At 36.8% G+C, this 22257-nt stretch overlaps 1 protein-coding gene across 21 annotated transcripts in view; it reads right to left on the reverse strand.

Annotated features, from left to right (window-relative positions):
- Positions 1-22257, reverse strand: part of TRIP12 (thyroid hormone receptor interactor 12) — a 145892-nt gene that overhangs the window by 18324 nt on the left and 105311 nt on the right. For 7 of the 21 annotated variants that reach the window (XM_059928873.1, XM_059928864.1, XM_059928860.1 and 4 more), the window contains 17 exons: positions 20642-20795; positions 18615-18843; positions 18171-18289; positions 15669-15876; positions 13035-13135; positions 12637-12811; positions 11341-11494; positions 10292-10483; positions 8853-9004; positions 6866-7038; positions 6396-6469; positions 6115-6314; positions 5351-5478; positions 3861-4012; positions 3051-3193; positions 1815-1971; positions 401-499 (listed from right to left, as the gene is read on the reverse strand). In XM_059928873.1, coding sequence (XP_059784856.1) covers positions 401-499; positions 1815-1971; positions 3051-3193; positions 3861-4012; positions 5351-5478; positions 6115-6314; positions 6396-6469; positions 6866-7038; positions 8853-9004; positions 10292-10483; positions 11341-11494; positions 12637-12811; positions 13035-13135; positions 15669-15876; positions 18171-18289; positions 18615-18843; positions 20642-20795 — 2610 coding nt within the window. The remainder of the gene's footprint in view (positions 1-400; positions 500-1814; positions 1972-3050; positions 3194-3860; positions 4013-5350; positions 5479-6114; positions 6315-6395; positions 6470-6865; positions 7039-8852; positions 9005-10291; positions 10484-11340; positions 11495-12636; positions 12812-13034; positions 13136-15668; positions 15877-18170; positions 18290-18614; positions 18844-20641; positions 20796-22257) is intronic. The other 14 variants (XM_059928870.1, XM_059928869.1, XM_059928876.1 and 11 more) reach the window with 6 other exon arrangements.

Consider the following 22257-nt stretch of genomic DNA (forward strand, 5'->3'; position numbering starts at 1 on the left):
CTTGATGTGGTGTGGTTATAGACTGTGTACATTTGTCAACACTTAGAAATGTGTATCTTAAAAGTGTGCATTTATGATATATGAGTTGTATCTCAGTAAACCTGATTTTTTTAAAAACGCAGTTCAAACATCTTGAAAGTTATGTTTAAAACCTTTCACTTTATCAACCTAAAGATTACACAAACACTTGCTCTTCTGCCAGGAAAAAAAAAACCCTGTCTTTTATTATGCAATTTAACCTCAAAAAATGGAGAACTTAGAACAAATCATTCAAGAGAAAACAGAGTACATCTCAAGTTTTGAGATAAATTTCCCAATCGTCTTTTAGAATTTCACAGGACCAAGAAACTCTAGTGACATCTTATCAAGAGCACAAGTCAACACAGCCTCATAAGCTCACCTCATTTTCATACTGAATTTCTAACATGGCCCGTGAGCTGCCAAGATCCTGCATCACAGACTCTGCTTGTTTCAGCAGCTCCTCTCTGTTCACAGTACGCTGCAAAGGAAAGTACAAATGTGAGGAAACTTTGATAAACAGGTGGCATTTCTCTCAGTGCAAAAAAAAAAAAGAAAAAAATCAATTCAATCATTAAAAATTATTTCTTAAAAAAAAAGCACACCTCAGAAAAGGTTTTAAGACATAGCTGCAGTGCTATAAACATCGACAGCATCCTGCTGTACATGAAGAAAAGCTAGATGTGAGTGTAGTTATTAGCTTGAGCCCATGGCAAATTCAGAAAATTCAAGTTGTTGAAGAAAGGATCTCTGTAACCTTCTCAAACATCAATGCAATTCATGGCTGTGGCTCCATGAAATCTCGCTGGGTACATTTATAGTTTGGTGATGGAGAAATAGGTGTGGAGGTGACAGGTGAGCTGGAAACCTACTGGCTCTGACCGGCAGAGATCCTAGAAGCACTACTGCAAACATCTATTAATGAGATGCACGGGGATGAGAAAGGTCTTGACAGATTTCCAAATTCTACCTACACCTTGTTTATGGAATCCTAACGATACAAATAAAGATAGGATTTAAGAACAATGTTTTTTTGTTTTGCTTCTCATTCCTCCCACTCCCCCTTTTTAAGCCATTACTAATGGCTTTTGTGAGACTTTTGGAGATAGAAGTTTGTAGGAAGACAGACTTGAATAAGAATCCTCAGCAAGAAAAAGGCAGATGAACAAAGAAGTCCTAAGTAAAAGGCAGTGCAGTGTGAGAAGTGCAGGACTAGCCTCAGATGTAAATGGCCCAGGGCTGTGTGGTTCAGAGTGATCACCATGGGGCTGGGATTAGAAGCACACGAAGATGCAGTCAGCAACACAAGGCTGACTGGTACAGAGACATGAACTATATCAAGGATTTTGTTTGTCTCTTCTAATTGGAGTGATTTGCTAAGAGAATGATGTGGATTTGATTAATTCTACCTATTGCATAAAGGGATCAATTATAAAAGGGACATACGGTTAGAGTTCTTAATTTAGAAAAAAAAGGAAGGAGGTCTCAGTAAAAGAAGAGAAGATTCTTCCTTGGCACAAGAGTTATGGAGACTAAAAGAGAAAAACAACTGTAGAAATCAGTACAGAAACCGGGGTGGGAGGGAAGGACTCTTACTGGAGCATAAAGAAGAATCCCAAGAGATCCCAAGAGACTGATAGGAAAATATGGCTAACACATATGATAAGAAGATAAGCAGAGAGATAACTGTGACTAAGATAAGCCTCTAAACCAACAGGGATAGTCAGATGCATCACATTTCTAGTTTTCCCATTATCAGTATGACTTAGCTTTATATATTTTTGGGAGAAACTTACTTTTTTTCTATCCAATCTAGGTGCAACTCTGCTATCTTGAGAATCAGACTGGTTGATTTCTGGGTTGGTATCAAGTAATCTTTGCATTGCTCGGTCCCGATCAAATGCAGTTACATAAAAAAGCATTTGCCGGGTATCAAAAGGGAAGAAAAACGGGCTGTAAAGAGATGTGATATAAATTTATTAACTGAATTAGAATCAGAAACCATTAAAAAACCCTAACTTAGAAACAACTTTTGATATGATACAGATGAATAATTATAATGTAACCAATAAAAATGGTCTACTCAACTAATTTTGAAGAATTTTCATAATTCTTGCATGAAATTTCTAAGTGATCAAGTAATAATGCATTAAGTAGCCATTCACTATGAAATCTGAAATTCAATCATTAAAATCAAGTCCATCCAAGATCAGCTTTAATCTACCCAATGACCTTCAGTAAGCATAACATGACTAGTGAAGGCGAAATTTTAAAATATAATCACCACCTCACCAGGTTGCCAACCCATCCCATTCCACATACACACAAGTAATGGTTTCACTAAGTTCATGATTTTCCTCTTGGTTTTGGCATTTGTTAAGTCACTCAAAACTGCCAAAAGGCAGCTGCTTATTTTTAAAGAATGAGCTCTGCAGTACCAAGGCCCTGGTGCCTCTTGACGTATGATTTTGGCAGTTCTTGACACAGAACTGTCCAGAGCATTTCCTATGATTATCTAAGCATTCAGCATCTATTCTGTACAATATGGGTAGCCACGCGAGAATGTGGGTAGTGTGACTAAAAAACTCCATTTAACATTTTTCATTTTAATTCATCTAAATGTAAATACAGCTCTACATGTGGCTGGTGGCTCCCGTATCCATCAGTGCAGTCCTATAGTCTCCAAGAATGTAGGTCTGAACCCAAACAGGCTCAGAGAGAGAATCAACCAAACTCCACCTTTGGTGTCCAATTTTATGATGGAAGAGGGATGAATCTCCTCACTAAAAATCCTTGCGTACTTCCGTATTTCATATATAAAGATACTATCAAGTAGACCTAGTACCGGCCCCAGCTCATCTAGCCTGTTTGGATGCTGAAGCTACACTATTAAGCAAGCTATGATCAAAAACCACGTTAACTAAACACATTTAAATAGGTTTGCTAAAGACTATGTTTTTGTAACAAGATATATAAAGACCAACACAATGATAACACTCCCAAGCCCACCACTACAGAAGTGATTGTCTTACCAGGTTTTTCCTAGTTCAGTAAGCCATGTTGGGATGTTTCCTGTCATGATCACTAAAGGATCCTGAAGCTGCCTATTTGCTTTTGCTGTCAACTTACTGTTAATAAATTCACTAGTTGGGATAATCTCCTTGCACACTGCATTCTGTAAAATGTTAAAAAAAAAAAAAAAAGTCTATTATGTAGTAAAACATTAGGATTATATTCACTATCGTTTCCTTTATTCCCAAATACGTATGCAGAGTGCCGAGATTTCCCCTGCTGGTTTCCAACATACAGCTTCTCATTGGCATGTCCCAACCCGAATGACAGCTTTCACAACGCACAGCTGAGACAGCCCAACCCCACGTGCCACTGACATAGCAGCGAACGCTTCATGCAAGGCCAGCTCCTTCACTCTTCCCTCCACTAGAGAAGTATCAAAGACAAGCATTCAACTTTCACTTGAATTTAATACACATCTTAAATAAGTGAACTTTTAGCTAAAGGTACCTAAAGATTTTTTAACTAATAAATTAATGTTCAATTTTTATGTGGTAGCTTAATTTTATAAATTATAGCTAGAGAATATTTACAAGTCTGCCAAGAGAACTAATCCAAGAACATAGGCCAGGGGAAAAACCAGTGGGGGAGAAGTTCCCACTGCGGAGTATACTGCACTTCACTGGGCTAGGATCCCTGCTGTTCAGCTGAATCATTGTTTCTATTTCTAGCACAACAGGAAATTGATCAAGCACTAGACAGAAACTAAGAAAAAACATGTAATGGACAACACATCAGGGAAAAGTTCAAAAGTAGGCAACATTACTCACATCATACAAGTAATACCAGTATCGACTGATGGCATGTAAAACTCTTAAAAGAAGAATCACATCTAATGAAGGGTCTTCAAAAGTTATATTTTCAGGTGGTGTGGGTATGAGGTAAACTTCTAAAGGATTTGATACTGACGGGCACACTCCATCTAGAGGGCAAAAGATCAAAGTTTGATCAAAGTTAGAAAGGCAGAGTCAATGAAGCCAGCCAGCATCATCTCAACACGCCTAAAAACAGTAACCACGAGTGGGTAAGGTTTAACGCTCGGTATCTTATTAGTAGAGTACTGATAGCTTGAACATTTTTTTTCCCTTTTTATCTTACAGATAAATCATCCAGGCTTAGGAAAATTTCACTTTCTCTCCCATACTCATACATTATAAAGGAGAAAAACTGACTCCTTTGCATTTCTCCTTTATATCAGAAAAATAACTAACAATAAAATGGCCAGAGAGGAGTAAAGAAAAGGTGTTTAAATTTAAGTTCACTGTTACAGAAATTTCCTGGATTTTTTTATATCCGGCTTAAAATGGCCATATAAGACCAACAAATACTCCCAAGTTAAAAATCTGATAAAAATAAGATTTGGTTATTTAATCCAAGACTTAGGACATGATAGACTGTAATAGTTTCCAAGTAGGAACTGCAATTCCTTTGTTCTTAGATCTCATAAAGTAATAGCATTAAAAAAGAGAGAGAGAGATTGAAACTGTTGCCATTTACTTCTACCAAGCAAAGAAATTAAAAATCACAACACTATCTCTGCATAAGAGGGCAACTGTTTTAATACCAAAAACATAGAAAACAAATATCTCAAACACCCTTTTATATAGAAAAAACTGAGTTTTATGAAAAACAAAGTTGCTACAATGCCCTTATTTCTGTGGACCAGGGAAAATTTCATCAACAACACCAGTGTTTGGAAATCTCTGATAGGGGCTGGTCCCCAAGGAACGCAGCCTATGGGTAAGGCACTGTTACCATCTTATAAAAAAGAAAGGGAGGAAAGGAGCAAAGTTAGACTGGAAGGAAATACTACAAAGGAAGGTAAGTCAATTGGGAGGTTTTACTACTTTCTGTAAGTCATTTTATAACCTAGCAAAACTTTTTATTCCTTCTATAATTGGTGGATCACACTATTATAATGAATAACAATAAAAATTAATGGCCAACCTGCCAATGTCCAGCCTCTTCTTTAGTGCATAAGTTCTACTAATGAAATTTGTTTTTGCTTTCATAAAAACATGAATTCTTCATGGAAAGAATGGTAAGTTTTCCCCAAAATTCTTTCAAGATAACTTTTCACTTTCTAGACATTAAAGTCAAGGGTTCAATTAAAAGCAGCCAAGTGTTTGTAGTAATTCATATTTTTATAAATTATATTAAAAGATTTTACTACTAGATATAAATCACTCCATCAAAACCTTCAAGACAGGAAGACTATTGCCCCATGGCGATCTCCTTGCCCCTCTAAGACATCACTTACCGTTCCACAACTCATCGTGCTTTTTTGCATTTCTAGGGGAAGTTTTTGTTGGAGCTGTTTGGGCTCTTCCTCTTTTACCACCAACACAATCTTTATTGCTTTCTTCATCCTCTCTCACAGGTTTGTACCTAAAGTAGTAAGAGTATGTAAACCCAAAGTAGATTTTAAAATGGCAAATTATTCTGCAAGGCCAAAGTGCAAGCCACAGACACCGCACAGTTACCAGAACAACTCTCTGAGGGCTATCCTCTCTCTCCCTAGTTGTGGGTTTGGAGAACTGCCAATGGGACTGCTTCCTAGAAAAGATCACCTAGGAGGGGCCACCTGAGAAACTCCAGGGGGTGGCTCTGAGAAGAATCACCTTGTTTAAATAAGTAGTAGACATTCACCAACAATGCAGGAAGCTGCATCCAAATGCCTCTAACGGCTCAGAGATGCCAAACTTCGTACTACCTAAAGGAACATCATCTTATGGAGACATTTTTGCCTTATTTAAAGACTTGAAATGAAGCTACTAGAAAAGTAGATGCAAATTATGATTATTTATTGCCCAAACACATTTTCAAGTAGACTTAATGAGGAAGCTAAATACACACACATACACACACACACAAGATGGAACATCTGAAGTGGCTTTTAATAATAAAACATAGAATTTAGAGTCCCCTCTCTCCTTATGCAAGCCAGCCAGTAACAGGAATTCCAAAACACACGAACAGTATCAATGTTGATGAAAAACCAAACAAAATCATTTTCAGACTTGCCATATTGTATGAGTTTTCGTCCAAATACCAGCTCTTCCTAGAGGATTGCTCTCATCATCCGTGGATTCCCGTTCATCTTCAGCCTGTATACTGAACTGCCGTACTGCCTGATACACAGTCATGTTATACGGCAGCAAATGTTCTCCAATGTAAAACTGTAGCCTGTGTCGTACATTTCCTGAATTTAAGAATTGAGCAGCCTAAATAAAGCAAAACAAAATCCATTGAAGCTACAGGCCCTGAACTTCACACATTAAAACTTGGTGAGAACAGCACCTTACCAGAGACTCGTCTATTTCCTCATCAGAGCCATCATCGTCACTGTCTTCATCATCTTCTCTTACTCTTCCATACCCTAAGGACCCAAGAAGTCTGTTAAACTCCTAGCAATTTCATGTGGCAAAGAAAAGCCTATATATACTGGTTAAGCTAACATATTCCTAGAAAAACATGTGTATTACATTTTGATCTACAAAGCAGAAAGATTAAGAAAACTGTCAGATACAAAATGTGATTTCCATTACATTCCACCAGGATAAAGTAACTCATCACCCAATCAACCAAGTAAGCAGTCAATCCCTACAAAATTTAACATTTCTACATACTACATATAAAATAAATGATGAGTACACAAGTTCCTGATGCTAGGTTTTGACAGAAGTAGCAATAGGGAAATAATTTATATATCCCTTAATATTAATTTCACCCCAAATGTACATATAAACACACAATATACATGTACAGAAAGTACCTCTAACTACAAGGTATCTCTCGATAGCTTGCACCAAAGCCAGAGGGTCAATCTTGACAGGTCCACCCTTCCACTGCTTCACATTTGCACAGTCTGGATGTCTTTGTAACTGGCATTTTAACTGATGTGTGTTGAAAAATTTTAAAGCCTGTGATCCTCTGTTGAGAGAAAAGCTCAAGATAATTTGTGAAAAAAAAAGTTATTCTATTATTTTCAAAACCAACACACACTAACTAAAATAAAAGCAAGATAATACAAACTCTGCATTTTTCTTGAGACACAAAGTAGCACTTACCAGTTATGTATATAGTAAAGCCAGCATATTCCAAGTTATTGGAAAAAACTTTTTATGATAAAATAAGAAATAAAAGAGGATGTGGGGCTTCCCTGGTGGTGCAGTGGTTAAGAATCCGCCTGCTACAGGGGACACGGGTTCAAGTGCTGGTCCGGGAAGATCCCACATGCCACAGAACAACTAAGTCTGTGTGCTACAACTACTGAGCCTGCGCTCTAGAGCCGGCACTCTGCAACAAGGGAGGCCACCGCAATGAGAAGCCAGTGCACCGCAGCAAAGAGTGGCCCCCACTCGCCTCAACTAGAGAAAAGCCAGGGTGCAGCAACAGAGGCCCAGTACAGCCAAAAATAAATAAAAAAACAAAACAAAACCAGAGCCTTTAAAAAAAAAAAAAAAAAAAAAAGAGGATGTGTACGCACGCATATGAAAACGTTAAATCAACTTTCCATCTCTGTCCCACCGTGAATCTATGTAAGCAGAAATACCTCACCATCGAGATTTAATTATTTCCCCACGATAAAAATTCCTGAACCATTTGGGCATGCTCACTTCTGCAATATTTTGCCATTGCCTACTAAATCCTATTTATTGAAAAACAAACAACAAACCCTCTCATTTTTGCTTTCAAAGATTTCAGCTACAAAATTACTTTAAAATCTAACCTTTAAATTTTACTTCGCTATAGTCTTTTGAGTGAAGCAGTTTAACAGCTATACCAGTCTAGACCTGGTAACGATATTCAACTGCTCATTTCTGAAAAGGTCTGGCAAGAGTAAGACGAGTTTAAAATGCAGTTATCTACAAGGTTCTGTAACGCATGCAAATAGGGGTATGGGAAAGAATATTCCATTATATTGATATATACATATGTAAACATACATATTTTACACAAATTTAGATAAAAATGAAAAACACTATGGTTTTCTCAAATATATTTGAAAGTGTCCCTTTATTTCATAAAAATCTTCCAGGACAGTTCAATAATCAAAATTAAATACCACTCTCTACATTAAATTTCAAAGCAGAAAAAAACCTAGTGCACACTGATCACTTCATTATTCAATAATGCATACTGTTTTAATTCAGCCAAAATTTTAAATGTCTTTAAAATACACCAGCCTGTGTTTTTAAAACCAAACTACTTTTTAAAATTTTCTAGGCTGCTAGTCATAATATTCCAGGAAGCATGTAACATTCTGTAAGAACACAACAATGAACTTAATGAATTCTTTCTGTAGCACTTCATGAGTCCTGTAAAACTACTACATTATGGAAAAAAATAAACTTATTTGTTAAAGCCCATCAAAATGCAAAGTTTTTGCAAAACCACTTAGATCCCATATGAAATCACATTACGGCACAGAAAGTAAACATTTTATTATCCATATCCACAAACTTCTTGGAGAAAAGCTTTATATATTAAAGTACATCAATTTAAGGAAAACTAAGCCTATTACAACTTGCCAGCACAAGTTGGTTTTATATTTTCAAAACATCATGTTTAAGGTACGGGGTACGACTTTAGGGATAAAAATTATTTGATTCACACTTTAGAATATTTAATTTCTGTGGTCCTTATAGATGAATGTTCCTTGAGCAGACCAAGATGTCACTAGACCTCTTGCCACCTTACCTCAACCAAATGAAGCATAAAGTCCAATGGCAAGGGCACACCTAGGCAATGATCCTTACCTGCCTCCTGTGCCATTTCCACTCGGAAAGTCATGCACTTTGACTGGAAACTGTTCCATCTGGCTGAGGCAGTTGTTCATCTTGTGAACTAATGCCAACAAAGGTGCATTACCCACTGGTTCTACTCTTCCAATGGGCTCTTCTCCAGGAAGCTAAAGTTATAAATAAACCAACAGGTTAATAAGCAAGGCCTCATGAAAATGGAATGCTCAACAAGAAAATTTAATAGGTAGTTTTACAAGAGATCTAATCTATTGTACCTTTTTTGATGGAGTTGGTTAGACCAGTGTTTCCAAAGAAATTATTTCAATAAAGACATTCTTTCTGTATAGGCCCACAATCCCATATTCACAATTCCTAAGTCCAAAAGGCTTGAAAACACAACTCATTTGGTGGCAAAACCTGACTCAGACAGACACAAGGCCATGTGGAGTCTTTATTCAACCTTTATTTAGTAGGAACAGTCATATGTTTTGCTGCAAAAATATTTAATGTGTACAAAGCACTGTTCAGAATCCACTGGGGATATATCAGGTAATACATGCTGTATATACTGTATGGTAGAACTCGTGAAACCCATCCAGCCCCAAGGAGTTTCAGATAAGAGATTACAGACCCGTACATAATTTTAAGCATGGTATAAAACTATATCCAATATTGCTACACATCTAATGATTCTCAAATAAACATCAATTCTGCTTTAGGTAGCCACACAAGTTAAAATAATACAAGCAATGCCTGCAAACACTGAAAAGACATGGTGACACAGTTTCACACAGGAGACTTGTCCTTAGCCCTACTACACAGCTGAACCAGAGACTCTTCCCTAGGGATGCCTTCTCTGAAGCCATTATGAACAAGCAGAGTGATGCTGAGTCAGCAGTGTCCAGGTTACTCTCTTGCTCTCACTCACTGGGGGTGAAGGAAGTGAAGCTGCTCTGTGGCTTCTGGTCTCATAATCCACATTATAAATGGTGATTAAGTACTCTTCAATGAAACTGTTAGTTCTGTGTTTTACATACAAAATAGAAATGTATCTGTCTACTCTATCTTATGTCTATAGCTACATTATGTCTATTGTATTTCCCTTAAAAAAAATATACTGCAAACTGCAATATGTTTAAAAACAGATGTTGAGAATAAAATACATTCACAAGTGAGAGACTACTATTAATGGCTTGTCTGACAGAAAAACAAAGATTCAAGATTCATCAACCACAGAACAGGCCCTTGCTTCAAGTCACCATTTCGTTGTTTTACTATTTACCTGATGTATAAAAGACCAAGGAATCCAACTGTGTATAATAAGCAAGCTAAAAACTTTACCTCAATATTTTGACCAAAAACTACTCGAAATTACTACTGGGATGAAAATATACACACTAGTGAACAATGATGCTTAAAGTAAGACACACAGGCATTATTATTAGATAACTTACTGGAGAAGAAAAAAACACATGAAGGAATCTCTTTAATCTGATCTCTCTGCTCACAGCATCCTTTTCGCTTTTAGATGTCAAATAAAGCAATAGCTGCTTCACAAATCCACTATGTTGGATTTCAAATGATGAAACATCCGACTCTGAGACTATGCTACGGATTTCTACAAGGCACTCAGCTCCACCATCCACCTGAAAGAGTTGAAAACAATATTTACTGATTTAGACAGCCTTTACTAAATGCACAATTCACATTTCCCCAAAAGCAATTGGATACTTTCTTAACACCTTTAAAAAAGAAGGCAGGGGCAGGTGGTGCATTCTTGGTAGAGCTTTGAAAAATAACATCTTACCTACACACACATTCACAAAATGTTACTACTTCATAACAGAAAACCAGTATCCATACTAACATTAAAAAAAAAACCTTCATATTCAACCAATGGAGTTGTGTTAAAAAAAAAAAAAAAAAAAAAAGACAAAGGATGAGAATACGAATGGAGGCATAGAGCTACAATACAAAAATGAAAATATATAACAAGAGTTCAAGGTATGGCTTTATATTAGTACATTTAAAGTCTGAATGAAACAGACAATTTCTTGGAAAACATATACTACTCATATTGCTTAAAGTATATCAAAAATGGAAACAGAGTCAGATGAAACACAACAGGCTTAGTTATTACATCTCTACCCTCTCTGAGTACTCTCAGGCCACAGGTAAAGAGGGGTTAAGGAAGGTCTTTTCAATGCTAACACCTGTAGCTGAAGAGGACTGAGAGAAGAGATGTGCTTGAGGGACATTTCTGAAGTCTCTTCACTTGTCAAGAAATAAGGCAGGTGAAGGAAAGAAAGTCAAAGACCAGATGTCTAGCCCATCTAATGATAAAATGATGCACGAAAAGTCAAGGGACAAGTTAAAGAAATGACAGCACCAAAGGTACATGTCTGGCTAAAAAGCTAGAGAGTCACCAAGGAAAGGAAGAGCAGGCCGGAAGAGACGCCGGAAGAGACGCCGGAAGAGACAAAAGAGAAGCAGCCAGACGCACCAGGCACGGTACCTGGAGGTTGAGTTGTTCGGTTGCAGCACAAAGTCTCTGCAGGACGTTCAATGCAGGGTTGCTTCCATCCATGTTCTCAGAACTGAAATAACGCTCTACAAATCTATGCGCCTGCTCTTTAATCCAGCCTTTGATTTTTTCTCTGCCAGAAGGAAAAAGATATTAAAGTCTCAGTGTACACAGAAAGGATTTCAGTTATAACTTCTGGTCTAAGGCAAATAGTTGCTACATTTAAAATCCTTTTTGGCCTATGCTTATAGACTAGTAAATTCAGATTCCACATTAACCCAATTAAGTTTCAGTTTGAAAGTGGGCTAAGATATACCTAGAGAAATGCACAGGTACTTAAAATACATTTCAGGTCATTACATAAAGACCAAAGAAACAGTTCTAACTTCTAGGGACTCTACAACCTAAGAGTTTCCTGAGTGTTCACCTGAAAGCAATTTTACATGACTGTTATCTAAGGTACAGACATATCTGCACTGTCCTTTACTTATGTTCCCTGGAGAGCTGAAGTAAAGAACTATAGACAAGAAACATGCACCTGTTAGGTGCACAATTAGCTATGGCAGCTGAGACCTCGCTGTTTAAATTACAAATTCTGATGGCTTCAGAAATATATTTGCTTAGTTATTTTTATTAACTGAAGTTCAGAACCACCAACCAACCAAAGCAATCAACCAAACAAAAAGAACTTCCTTGTTTTCCCAGTGGAATTTGATTTTTTAAAATTTCTTATTTGCAGAAGTACTCCTTGCTGGTATGTTACATCCAGGGCCAAAAGACAGAACAATCCTTAGGATTTTAAAGAAATAATTTTTTAAAGCGATAAACTGGTGTGAAATAGTTTTGCTGACAGAGTTCTAAGTTTCCAAAAAAGGGCTCTGCTCTAAGAGCCTTACCTTCCATTGTAAAGGGTAGAGGAGGGTTATCATAAAAGAGCGTGCATGTATGTGTACAGAAAATACGTCGGCTTTCCCTTTTCCAGAACAGAACTAAAGGACAGGTTCAATGGGAAACCTATTTGTTTGGCTCTGAACATACACAATTCCCAAGTAGACATGTTGAAAGGAATTTTAAAATGTGAGACTGGAACGCAGGACAAAGCCAGACACAGGGTTCAAGAACTGAGAATCGGCTCCATCCTTGAGCTATGCTACCTCTGAGCATAAATTAAAGGTCTGTGTCCATGTTTCATCTCCATACAATAAATATGCTGACCGAAAAATGGGAAGTTTTTCTGACCTGAGAACAGAGGTGACACAGAACCCCCCACCTTACCTGTTATTGGATATGGTGTCCTTTGAGGCGGCCCTGGCAAGACCACTAACTCCTGCAGCTCGGGCCGGTTCAATGTTGTTGCTGTGAGACTGTGCGCTTAACCTTCCCCACGTTTTTGGATTCAAGCTTGCCAGGAAAGAAGATTTAGGTGACTGAGTAGTGGTGGGGCTTTTAGCTATGAAAAGAGAATGATGATTAAATTATTTCAGTGCAATCGATGAAAACCAACTGAATTTTAAGATCCCCACTCTTAATAAATTAGCTAAAAGAACTAAGAACACTGGGAATTCAGGAAACTCAGGCATGCTTCAAAGCTATCAGCAATATTAATGAAGTATGTATCCTTAACTGCTACCACCTTTCCCTTTACTGCCTCATAGTTTCATCACAAAAATTACCTTGATTGTCTACTTTGTCATCATCTCTTGGAGGTGAATACTTTGGCCTTCTTGATCCTCGTTTTGGCAGTCGTTTTCTCTTTAGAACATCACTTAATCGACTGCCACATGGGAAAACATGGGATAAGTTTAGCAATTACCATGGTTTAGTATCATCACTCATTTAAAAGCAAGCTAAAATGGCAGAATATTGTTGTAACAGGGTATTTTTCATTTAGTGATTATTTAATGCCAACTCTGCACCAGTGTTCTAGAAGTGTACAGACACAGAAAATGATTAGTTCAGAAAACAGCTAGCTATTTGACTATACTGAACTACTAAAAAGAAAACCAGGGACTTCCCTGGTGGTGTAGTGGTTAAGAATCCGCCTGCCAACGCAGGGGACACGGTCAATTGAGTCCTAGTCCGGGAAGATCCCACATGCCGTGAAGCAACTAAGCCCGTGAGCCACAACTACTGAAGCCCGCACGCCTAGAGCCCGGGCTCTGCAACAAGAGAAGCCACTGCAACGAGAAGCTCACGTGCCACAGTGAAGAGTAGCCCCCGCTCGCTGCAACTAGAGAAAGCTGGCACACAGCAATGAAGACCCAACGCAGCCAAATATAAATTAAAAATAAATAAATAAATTTAATAAAAAAATAAATTAAAAAAAAAAGAAAACCAAATAGAATATCTCATTAATCGTGTGTTAAACTCCATTATTAAATGCAGTACATACATAAAGCATAGGAAACAAATATGCAATGCATAAACTAGAAAACGAATATGTTAAATCTGAGTACCTTATTTCTTCCCTAACCTAAATGACAATAAGTAAAATACACATAGCATTGAGTGTTAATATTATCAAAATACTTTCCAATACTACCCAAAGGAATTTCATGGTGTGTAATGGCAATAACATCCTAAATGAATGCATTTATAAGTACTTTTTTAAAAAATTCAAAACTATCTGTAAACAAATGTGGCAAGTGATAGTCTGAACAGCTTATTTTGAATTAGAATATATGAAACAGAACGTATGTAGCCTTTGTGTACTATTTTCACTATCATTAACAGAACTAGAAATAGTTTAAAATATCATTCGTCAAATAACAAAGCTACATAAAGTGGGGAAGATGAAAAAAAGTTCTGGTTCAGTTGGTCTATGACCCAAGTAAGAAAAAGTTTGAAAAAAATATTTAAAGTCTTCCAACATCTGACATGTCTATTGAAAACACTTAATAGTGTGATCAATATACCTGACGATCAGGACAAGTGAACTTTCAAGGAATAAACTTAAAATTAAACAATTCCACCTTTACAAATTTATATAAACTTTTCATTTAAAACCATATTAGAAGAGAAAGGAATCACTTAAAAGTCTGAAAGTATTTTAAGAAAAAGGTCCTTTCCTCTTTCTTTAAGAGTATCAACTGTCAGAACCTATAATCATATAGGTTCTTTGCACTGCATATTTGTTCCATATACTTTATGAATGTAGGTCAGAAATACGGCATTTGTCTGAGCCGCATCATTTTACCGAGTGCCTGTGCTATAGAGTATTGGGCTGGCCAAAAAGTTCGTTCGGATTTTTCTGTAACATCTGCAATGACTTAAGGTTACTGCAGCAGCTGGGGGAGGCAGCGGGGCTCGGGAGGAAGTAGAGAGGCAGGCAAGGCTGGGAGGGAAAATGGCAAGACAATCCAACTTGAAAACAGTGAAGGTGGAGGGTCTCTGGCATTCTCTAGGTCCAAACTCCTTGGGCTGTGCCCATTACAGGGCACCACTTAAACCCAGCAGCTTCTTAAAATTAACAGTCACTGTGCCAGAAGTCACAGAATTGCCAAAATTCATATTTAAACCAGGGTGGACAACTGCCACCAGGGGGCACCAAAAGCAGCTGGGATTCTGAGCGGGCCAGCTTCACAGGACAATGCTACCGTGCAGTTTATAAGATTAAATTTTTGGACCCCACTTATTAAGTATAATATGTTTTACCAAGATCTACTTTTTAGCTTACATCAAAGAAACAAAAACACTTTCAGAGTGTGATTTGTTTCAACACAACAAAATGAAAACCAACACGAGGGTTTGGTAATGTTCTCAGCAGCACAGTACAACAAAGGAATTAAAAAAGAGGTGGAAGCAGAGAACTTAGAACTCTCATTTGCCTTTATTAACAGCAAAAGTTCCCATATGCCAATTAAAGATAAATGGGAAATAGGGATCTTTTTCCTTTACAGTCTAAAAATTCTGATTTTTAATATTTTTCACTATATTAAGTATCTGGATTTCTTAAAGCTGGTATGTATGCTGCAATACAGTAAATATCGCAGGATTATGGAATCAGAAATGAGGGCTCAAATCCCGCATCGGTAAAATAAGTACATGACACTATACCAGTCACTTAGCTTCTCTGAGCCTTAGTTCCCTTGTATGGAAACACCATGTATCTCTTGTGGTCCCTAAACATGGCTTAATACAACAGGTTTCTTCCCATTCCCATTAAATACCTAACACAATATACATGGAAAAATAGAAAACGTACACTCTCCGTAATATTTCCCCATTTACTTCCCTGTGTGAGTCTCAGGTACCAGGGCAGAGTTAAAGGCAAAGAGCACAAAAATCACTGCAAAACTTTGACTTACCCTTGAGGGCTCAGATCTAAAGAATCATCTCTGCTGTGCTGCAAGCTGGGGGACCCCAAGTCAGCTGAGGCATTAGTGGCAGCCGTGGCTGTTCCACTGCTGACAGATGTCGTGGACCCCAAGGATCCTGACCCATTCGTACATGCCTTTGGTGGACTTGTCAACAATGATTCCGATTCTGCTAAGTGTTTTACTTGATGCATTACACCTTTACAGAGCAGAGATTAAAGAGAGTATGTGTTAATCAGGACCACCTCCCCACCATTATAAGATCCCTAAATGCTAACACGGATTCACAAGGAATGAATAAAAAGTACCCGGCAAATAGGAAAATAACTTTAGGTGCCAGAGTCTTCAACTTGACTCCAAAGAAAAGTAGTAGGCAAATTCAAAATTAAAGAAAAGATAATTATACTGACTGTCTGCCAATACTCAAAACCTGAATACAGGATACGTAATGGGGTCACATGTAAATTTCTACTGGAAATTTAAAATACCCTTTATAAAAACAATACGCAATTACAGAAATGCAGTGCACCTGTGGCTTGACAGCCAGAAGGAAGGAAAAGACCTACAGTCATTAACTTCAAATACTACAATGAGATAAGATCCCAGTAACACTACTGCCAAAAAAAGAGAACACCAGCTATTGAAGGATGGTGATTTTCACATCCTTGGAGGTGTATGAGGAGAAATGAACAGTAACTTATAAGGCAGGGTTTATATTTGGGGTTGGATTGTGGGAAGATGTACATGAGAGGAGGGGGGAATATAAAGGTGTGTGTCGGAATATCGGTCTGTAAACTATATGCAAATCTGTGTGTCTGAATGTATGTGAGTGCATGTTCACACAATCACATTTTTCTGGGGAAGAGTTCAGAGCTTTCCATCAGATTCTTTTTATTAAAAAAAAAAAGTCTGAATGAATTCAAACTTCAGGCATTCGTTCCACAAGTATTATTTGCAGCAATCATATGCCAGACTGTGTGCTAGGCACTAAAGATATGGCCATGGCTAAGACAAATGGATTCAGGGCACTTATTAACTAATGAGAAAGATACACTTAATAAGAAACTACAAATAAAGAGTGAACTGCTTATGAAAAAGAAAATACAGTGCTGTTGGAGCATACAATCGGGAGATGTAACAATCTAGAAAGCAGGCTAGATCTTTAGGAGTAAGTGACATTTAAGTGGAACCTGAAAGAACAGCGAGACAAGCCAGATGCAAAGGGGTAGAACCAATCTACATTCCTCCATAAACTTCATAATGTATATGCTATATAAATATTTGGGGGCGGGAAATTCAACCTGACGGCATAGTTGATTCTACCAAAGTTTTTAAAAAAATCACTGAGAAAAAAGACCGATTCTGATATGCTTCCAAATCAGAAAGCAACTAAAAGCAAACATCAACAAAAACAGAATACCAAAAACAAAATACAGAATGCAAAATACAAGATAATCTAAGGCTAAAAATAAGAATACATACCAGGCATTTATGTGAGCACAGAAAACCTGATTTGTTAACCATAGTTATTATCTCTGGGAAATGGAGAGAGTTTGCCTTCTATTTCACATAAATGTGTAGTGCTGGACTGTTTTTGAAAACTCACTGTTATTTGAACAGAGCTAATAAGAAACAGTGAAAACTTCTTCTCATTTGATTCAATACTATTACACTAGCATGTCTGTTACATTCTGAAGATGTAAAGAGAAATGAATCCAGCATAAGAAAAGGTGATCAAAAGAATGGAAAACAGATCATATGCATAAAGAACCAGGATTGTTTCTAAGACTGAAGATAAAGTATTACGTGAGGGGAAAACACCATCATTTTCTGCATCCTCACAAGACCAAAGTAACCTAATAGACCAAAGAGACCCATAAAGAGATTTCTGTTGATGAGAAGGAACTTTTAATATCTTGGCAGGTTTAAAAAGAATAAAACACCCAAATGAGTGATACAGTTTCATCTTTGAGGTCTTCAAGAAAAGAATGGAAAAGTACCATGTCCCCTAGGCTGATTTCGACATTGATATTCCTCAACTTAGAGGACTATACCAATTGCATTCTGAAGATTATTCCAAGCCTTGAAATATTCCATTATCTACACAGTGAAGTAAAAAAATAATCCCTTTTACAGCTGTTCTGATCTACTAATAGTATTCCTTGGGAAAGTGACCTCTGACTTTTTCAAAGAATCTTTATGGGCAACTGTATGTTATCAGCATAAAAAGAAAAGTCAATGATTGCTTCTGGGCCATAAACACTCAAATCGTTGAAACTTACTAAATGTTCATCAACAGACAGTGAATCTCACACAATCTATAATAAAAGATTTATAAAAGATGCTCTATATGTATTAAAGCTGTAAGCATGCAAATATCTTACATAAAAATAACAGTTTAATTTTTTTTCTATAGAGTATAACTATACTTCTACTGAAATAATGTTTAGACTAAAAGATAAACCATGAATTAACTATCATGAACGGCATTACCTTCTCTTCTGAAATAAACACTAAAAATATCAGGTAACTTCTGCATTAAGATCTCTGCCATCTGAAGTGCTCCAACTACTATCTTCAGGTCTTGGCTTGATAGCATGGAAGCAATATGACTAAAAAAAGAAAGCATTTGTATATAAAACATTTGTCTGAATTTGATAATTACTGCTGGCCATCCTACTTTAAATTTGAGAGCAAAATATTTTAAGTGTCAAACCAGTCCGCCAGAACAAGAATTTTTCTTAAATGCTCAACTTTTGCATTTAATTTATTCTTTATCAAAGGTGTTTGTGAATACAGAAAGACAACGAAGGGCTCAAAATACTCCAAATAAACTGTTTTGTGCATACTTTTTCTATATTATTTCTTTAAAGATTTCTGAAGTTACTTGCAGAGACTTGGATTTCTAAAGCGTTTTCACCACTTTCATGAACACACCTTGAAACAGCATGATTTTTCAGGACATCCTTTAGAAGTTCGGCATCCGCGAAATAAATTATCCTAAGAATTGCTCTAAGGCACTTATGTCTGACCGCAGGTCCTGCTGAGGAACTATACACTTCATAAAGAACACCAAATAATGTCTTAATAAAAGACTTAGCCAGTTCCGGATCCTCTTTCATAAGCTGTGCTCGAGCATCATCCTTCTTTAACTCTGAATATCCACCTGTAATAAAAACATGTATAATCCTAAAGTTACAGACTTCAGAAACACAATAAAGTAAATAACATAAAGCATTCAAGCTGATATAATTGTCTGAAATTCTATAAAAACTTTTTGGTTATAAAGCAAATTAACTTATCTAATGCAATCAACCGGGGTCTATAAATGGCATGAAGACAAATTTTAGCCAGCTAAAAAACCACTGACCATTCTGGCCAGCTGAAAAGCACAAGGCACCACTACACTGTATCTCTTATTTTTACTAATATATGTTCCACAAAATATTGGAGATGTTTCAGTATTAGCCAGCTAAACCACTAGTAAGAAATAAACAGAGTTGAAAAACTGGACAGTGAGTATGTAGCAAGAAACTGGAAAAACAAGATGACCTGTCACTTATGATTAGAGGGAATAAGGTGCAGGGGAAAGGTAATGGATGAAAAGCGCTAGAACAGGGGTTGGCAAAGTATGGTCCAAAGGCCCAATCCACCCACCACCTATTTTTGTAAATAAATTTTGTTGGAACACAGCCACATATATTTGTTTATATATTGTATATGGCTGTTTGGGAGCTACAAGAGCAGTGCTGAATACAGAGACTGCATGGCCTGCGAAGGTTAAAATATTTACTATCTGGTCCTTTTCAGAAACAGTATGCTGACCCTTGCACTCTAGCCTAGACCTGCAAAATCAATGAACTAAATCCCTCAGGAAAGGAACAAATGACAGAAACCTGAAAAGAAAAAAAATCACGATCACCTATTCTTCATTAATTAAGAGAATTTTGGTGGGAAAGTATAAAATAAAAGGTTGGAAAGAGCTAATATGATGGGGTGTGAGTGGATCCAAAGGTGAAACAGGGATGAAAGGATCAGATTTTAGAAACTGCATGGGCTGCTGAGAACAAACTGGCGGTTGCCAAAGGGGAGGGGGTGAGGGGAGAAAAGAAATAAGTGAGGGAGATTAAGGGAAACAAACTTCCAGTTGCAGAATAAATGAGTCACGAGTAAGAAATGTACAGCATGGGGAATACAGTCATTTACTGTTGTATATAATACCTTTGGTGACAGATAGTAAGTAGACTTATCATGGCGATCTTTTTGAAATGTACAGAAGTACTGAATCACTATGTTGTGTAACAGGAGCTAACACAGCATTGTAAGTTCATTATACTTCAAAACCAAACTCAAAGAGATCCGATCTGTGGTTACTGGGTGGTGGGGGGACGGGGGGGCAGCAGGGGGTGGACTGGATGAAGGCAGTCATAAGGTATAAGCTTTCCCAGTTATAAGGTGAATTAGTACTAGGGATGTAATGTACATGACAAATATAGTGAACACTGCTGATGTTATATATGAACGCTAAGAGTTTCTTACCACACACAAAAATTTTTTTTCTATTTCTTTAATTTCTATCTATGAGAAGCTGGATGTTCACTCAACTTATAGGATAATCATTTCATGACGTATGTAAGTCAAGCCATTATGTTGTACACCTTAAACTTATACAGTGCTGTGTGTCAATTATATCTCAATAAAACTGGAAGGCAGTGGTGGGAAAAGGGATGCACAGGACAATTCTGATGAAAGTCCAGGACACTGCAAATCACAAAAGCAGGAAAATCTTGGGGAAGATGCCAGTTAATACTGGCTCATTTGCCGATTAAAGCAACAACAAAAAATTAATTACTACTATGCAACTGTCTTAAGTTTAATAATAACACTCCATAAAACAATTATTTGTTATTGCAAATACTACTCACAGACAATAAAGCACTACTTTCAACTCAAAAGATACTTACTACTGTTAGTATTGGCTAAGGGGTTAGGTTTTCTCTGAATGGCACGTGCTGTTCCCGTGTCCTCATTGATTTGCTGCATAGAATTAAAATCAATAGTATAAACTCGTCCCAGAGTGGACAAGCTTATCTCATCCTCACCGACCTGATGGGCTGCCTGAGAGCAAAGAGAGAGAAACCTTGAATATAAACATGGAGAAATTTATCAACTTAAGACACAGTGGGAACCCTCAATAAATGCTAACTTACATATTTGTTTCATCAGGTTTTAGATGGTGAAGTAACAATATAGAAGTTTTAATAGTGTGGATGTGACAAAACTCATTCACCCAACAAACCGTTCTTAATTAAACACAAATATACATTACAGGACCTATCAGGTCCCCTGAGACAAATACAGGTAAAATCCTGATGAAGGATCCAGTCATGTAGAATCACTGACATGAAGATGACACTATTTGTGTTAAAAAGGCCTTGAAGACATTGCTGACAGAAAAAAAATTGTTATCCATAAATCTTAGTATCTAATTCTTAGGTTAAGACGTTATTTACAGCATGGATTCCTAGCAGCCCATCAAAATCCTCCTTTAAACAAAATGATCCTATAAAATTATCCTTAGGAAACAAAAAAGACTTTACATTTAAATGATGCCCTAAGATTGAAAGGGACACAATTGGAACTAAAGAAAGTAATCCCCAGGGGTGGCAAGTATTACAAAGTATGTATCTCAAATGAGACAATATGATTAACACTGTTTGCTTGATTTTAGACAGCCTAAAGAAGTGATAAAATATTCATTCTTATGGAATTCCTTGGTTGAATGGAAGACAGGACTCTTAGGAAGTACAAGACAGTAAACTAACAGTGAATATACAATTATCGGGAAAATGCTAAAAAGAAGAATGCTTAGCGTTAGAGACCGCGACCTACTTATAAACTAAGGCTAAGAATGCACAAAGACCAGTCACCTTTAACTTCCTCATAACATAACAGCTAGCTCTGAATTTAGACATTTTCATAAGATCTTCTGATCTTGTAACATGTTTTTCACAAACTCATTTTTAGAAACTAACTAGGGGAAAGGACCTTAAAGAAAAAAGTCTATTTAAGTGTCATGTCCCAAAAAATTCAAATTAACACAGGTTGAAATCAGAAAACATATTAATACTTAAAGTAACTTATATATGAAAACATTAGTAAATGATGCTTGGCATCTCAAATAATGCAGTGACCCAACACTTCCTAAACTAGGGCAAATATTTTCCTGAGAAATTTTTGAAATATTTCTGTGCAAACTTAATATGAAGAAGTATGGAAAAAAGGATAAAATCACGCATAAAAACCTTCACAGAAAAATCACTAAATATTTTAGTGTGTTTCTTTCCTTTGTTATTATTCCTCTTTTCTTTTGCCGAGTTCCCAAGAGTCAGTCACATAATTTTTTTGAACATTTTGTTTTCATTTATAGCATATCATATTTTAAGTCATTAAAATTTATCCCATTAAGTTCTGGACTATATAAAAACCTATGTATATTTCACAATTTACTTAATCATTCATCTAAAGCTAGATATTTAGATTGTTTCCATATTTTTGCTCTTTAAAAATACTGAGAAGC

Source organism: Balaenoptera ricei, chromosome 7, assembly GCF_028023285.1.
Source record: "Balaenoptera ricei isolate mBalRic1 chromosome 7, mBalRic1.hap2, whole genome shotgun sequence".
NCBI classification, from domain to species: Eukaryota; Metazoa; Chordata; class Mammalia; order Artiodactyla; family Balaenopteridae; genus Balaenoptera; species Balaenoptera ricei.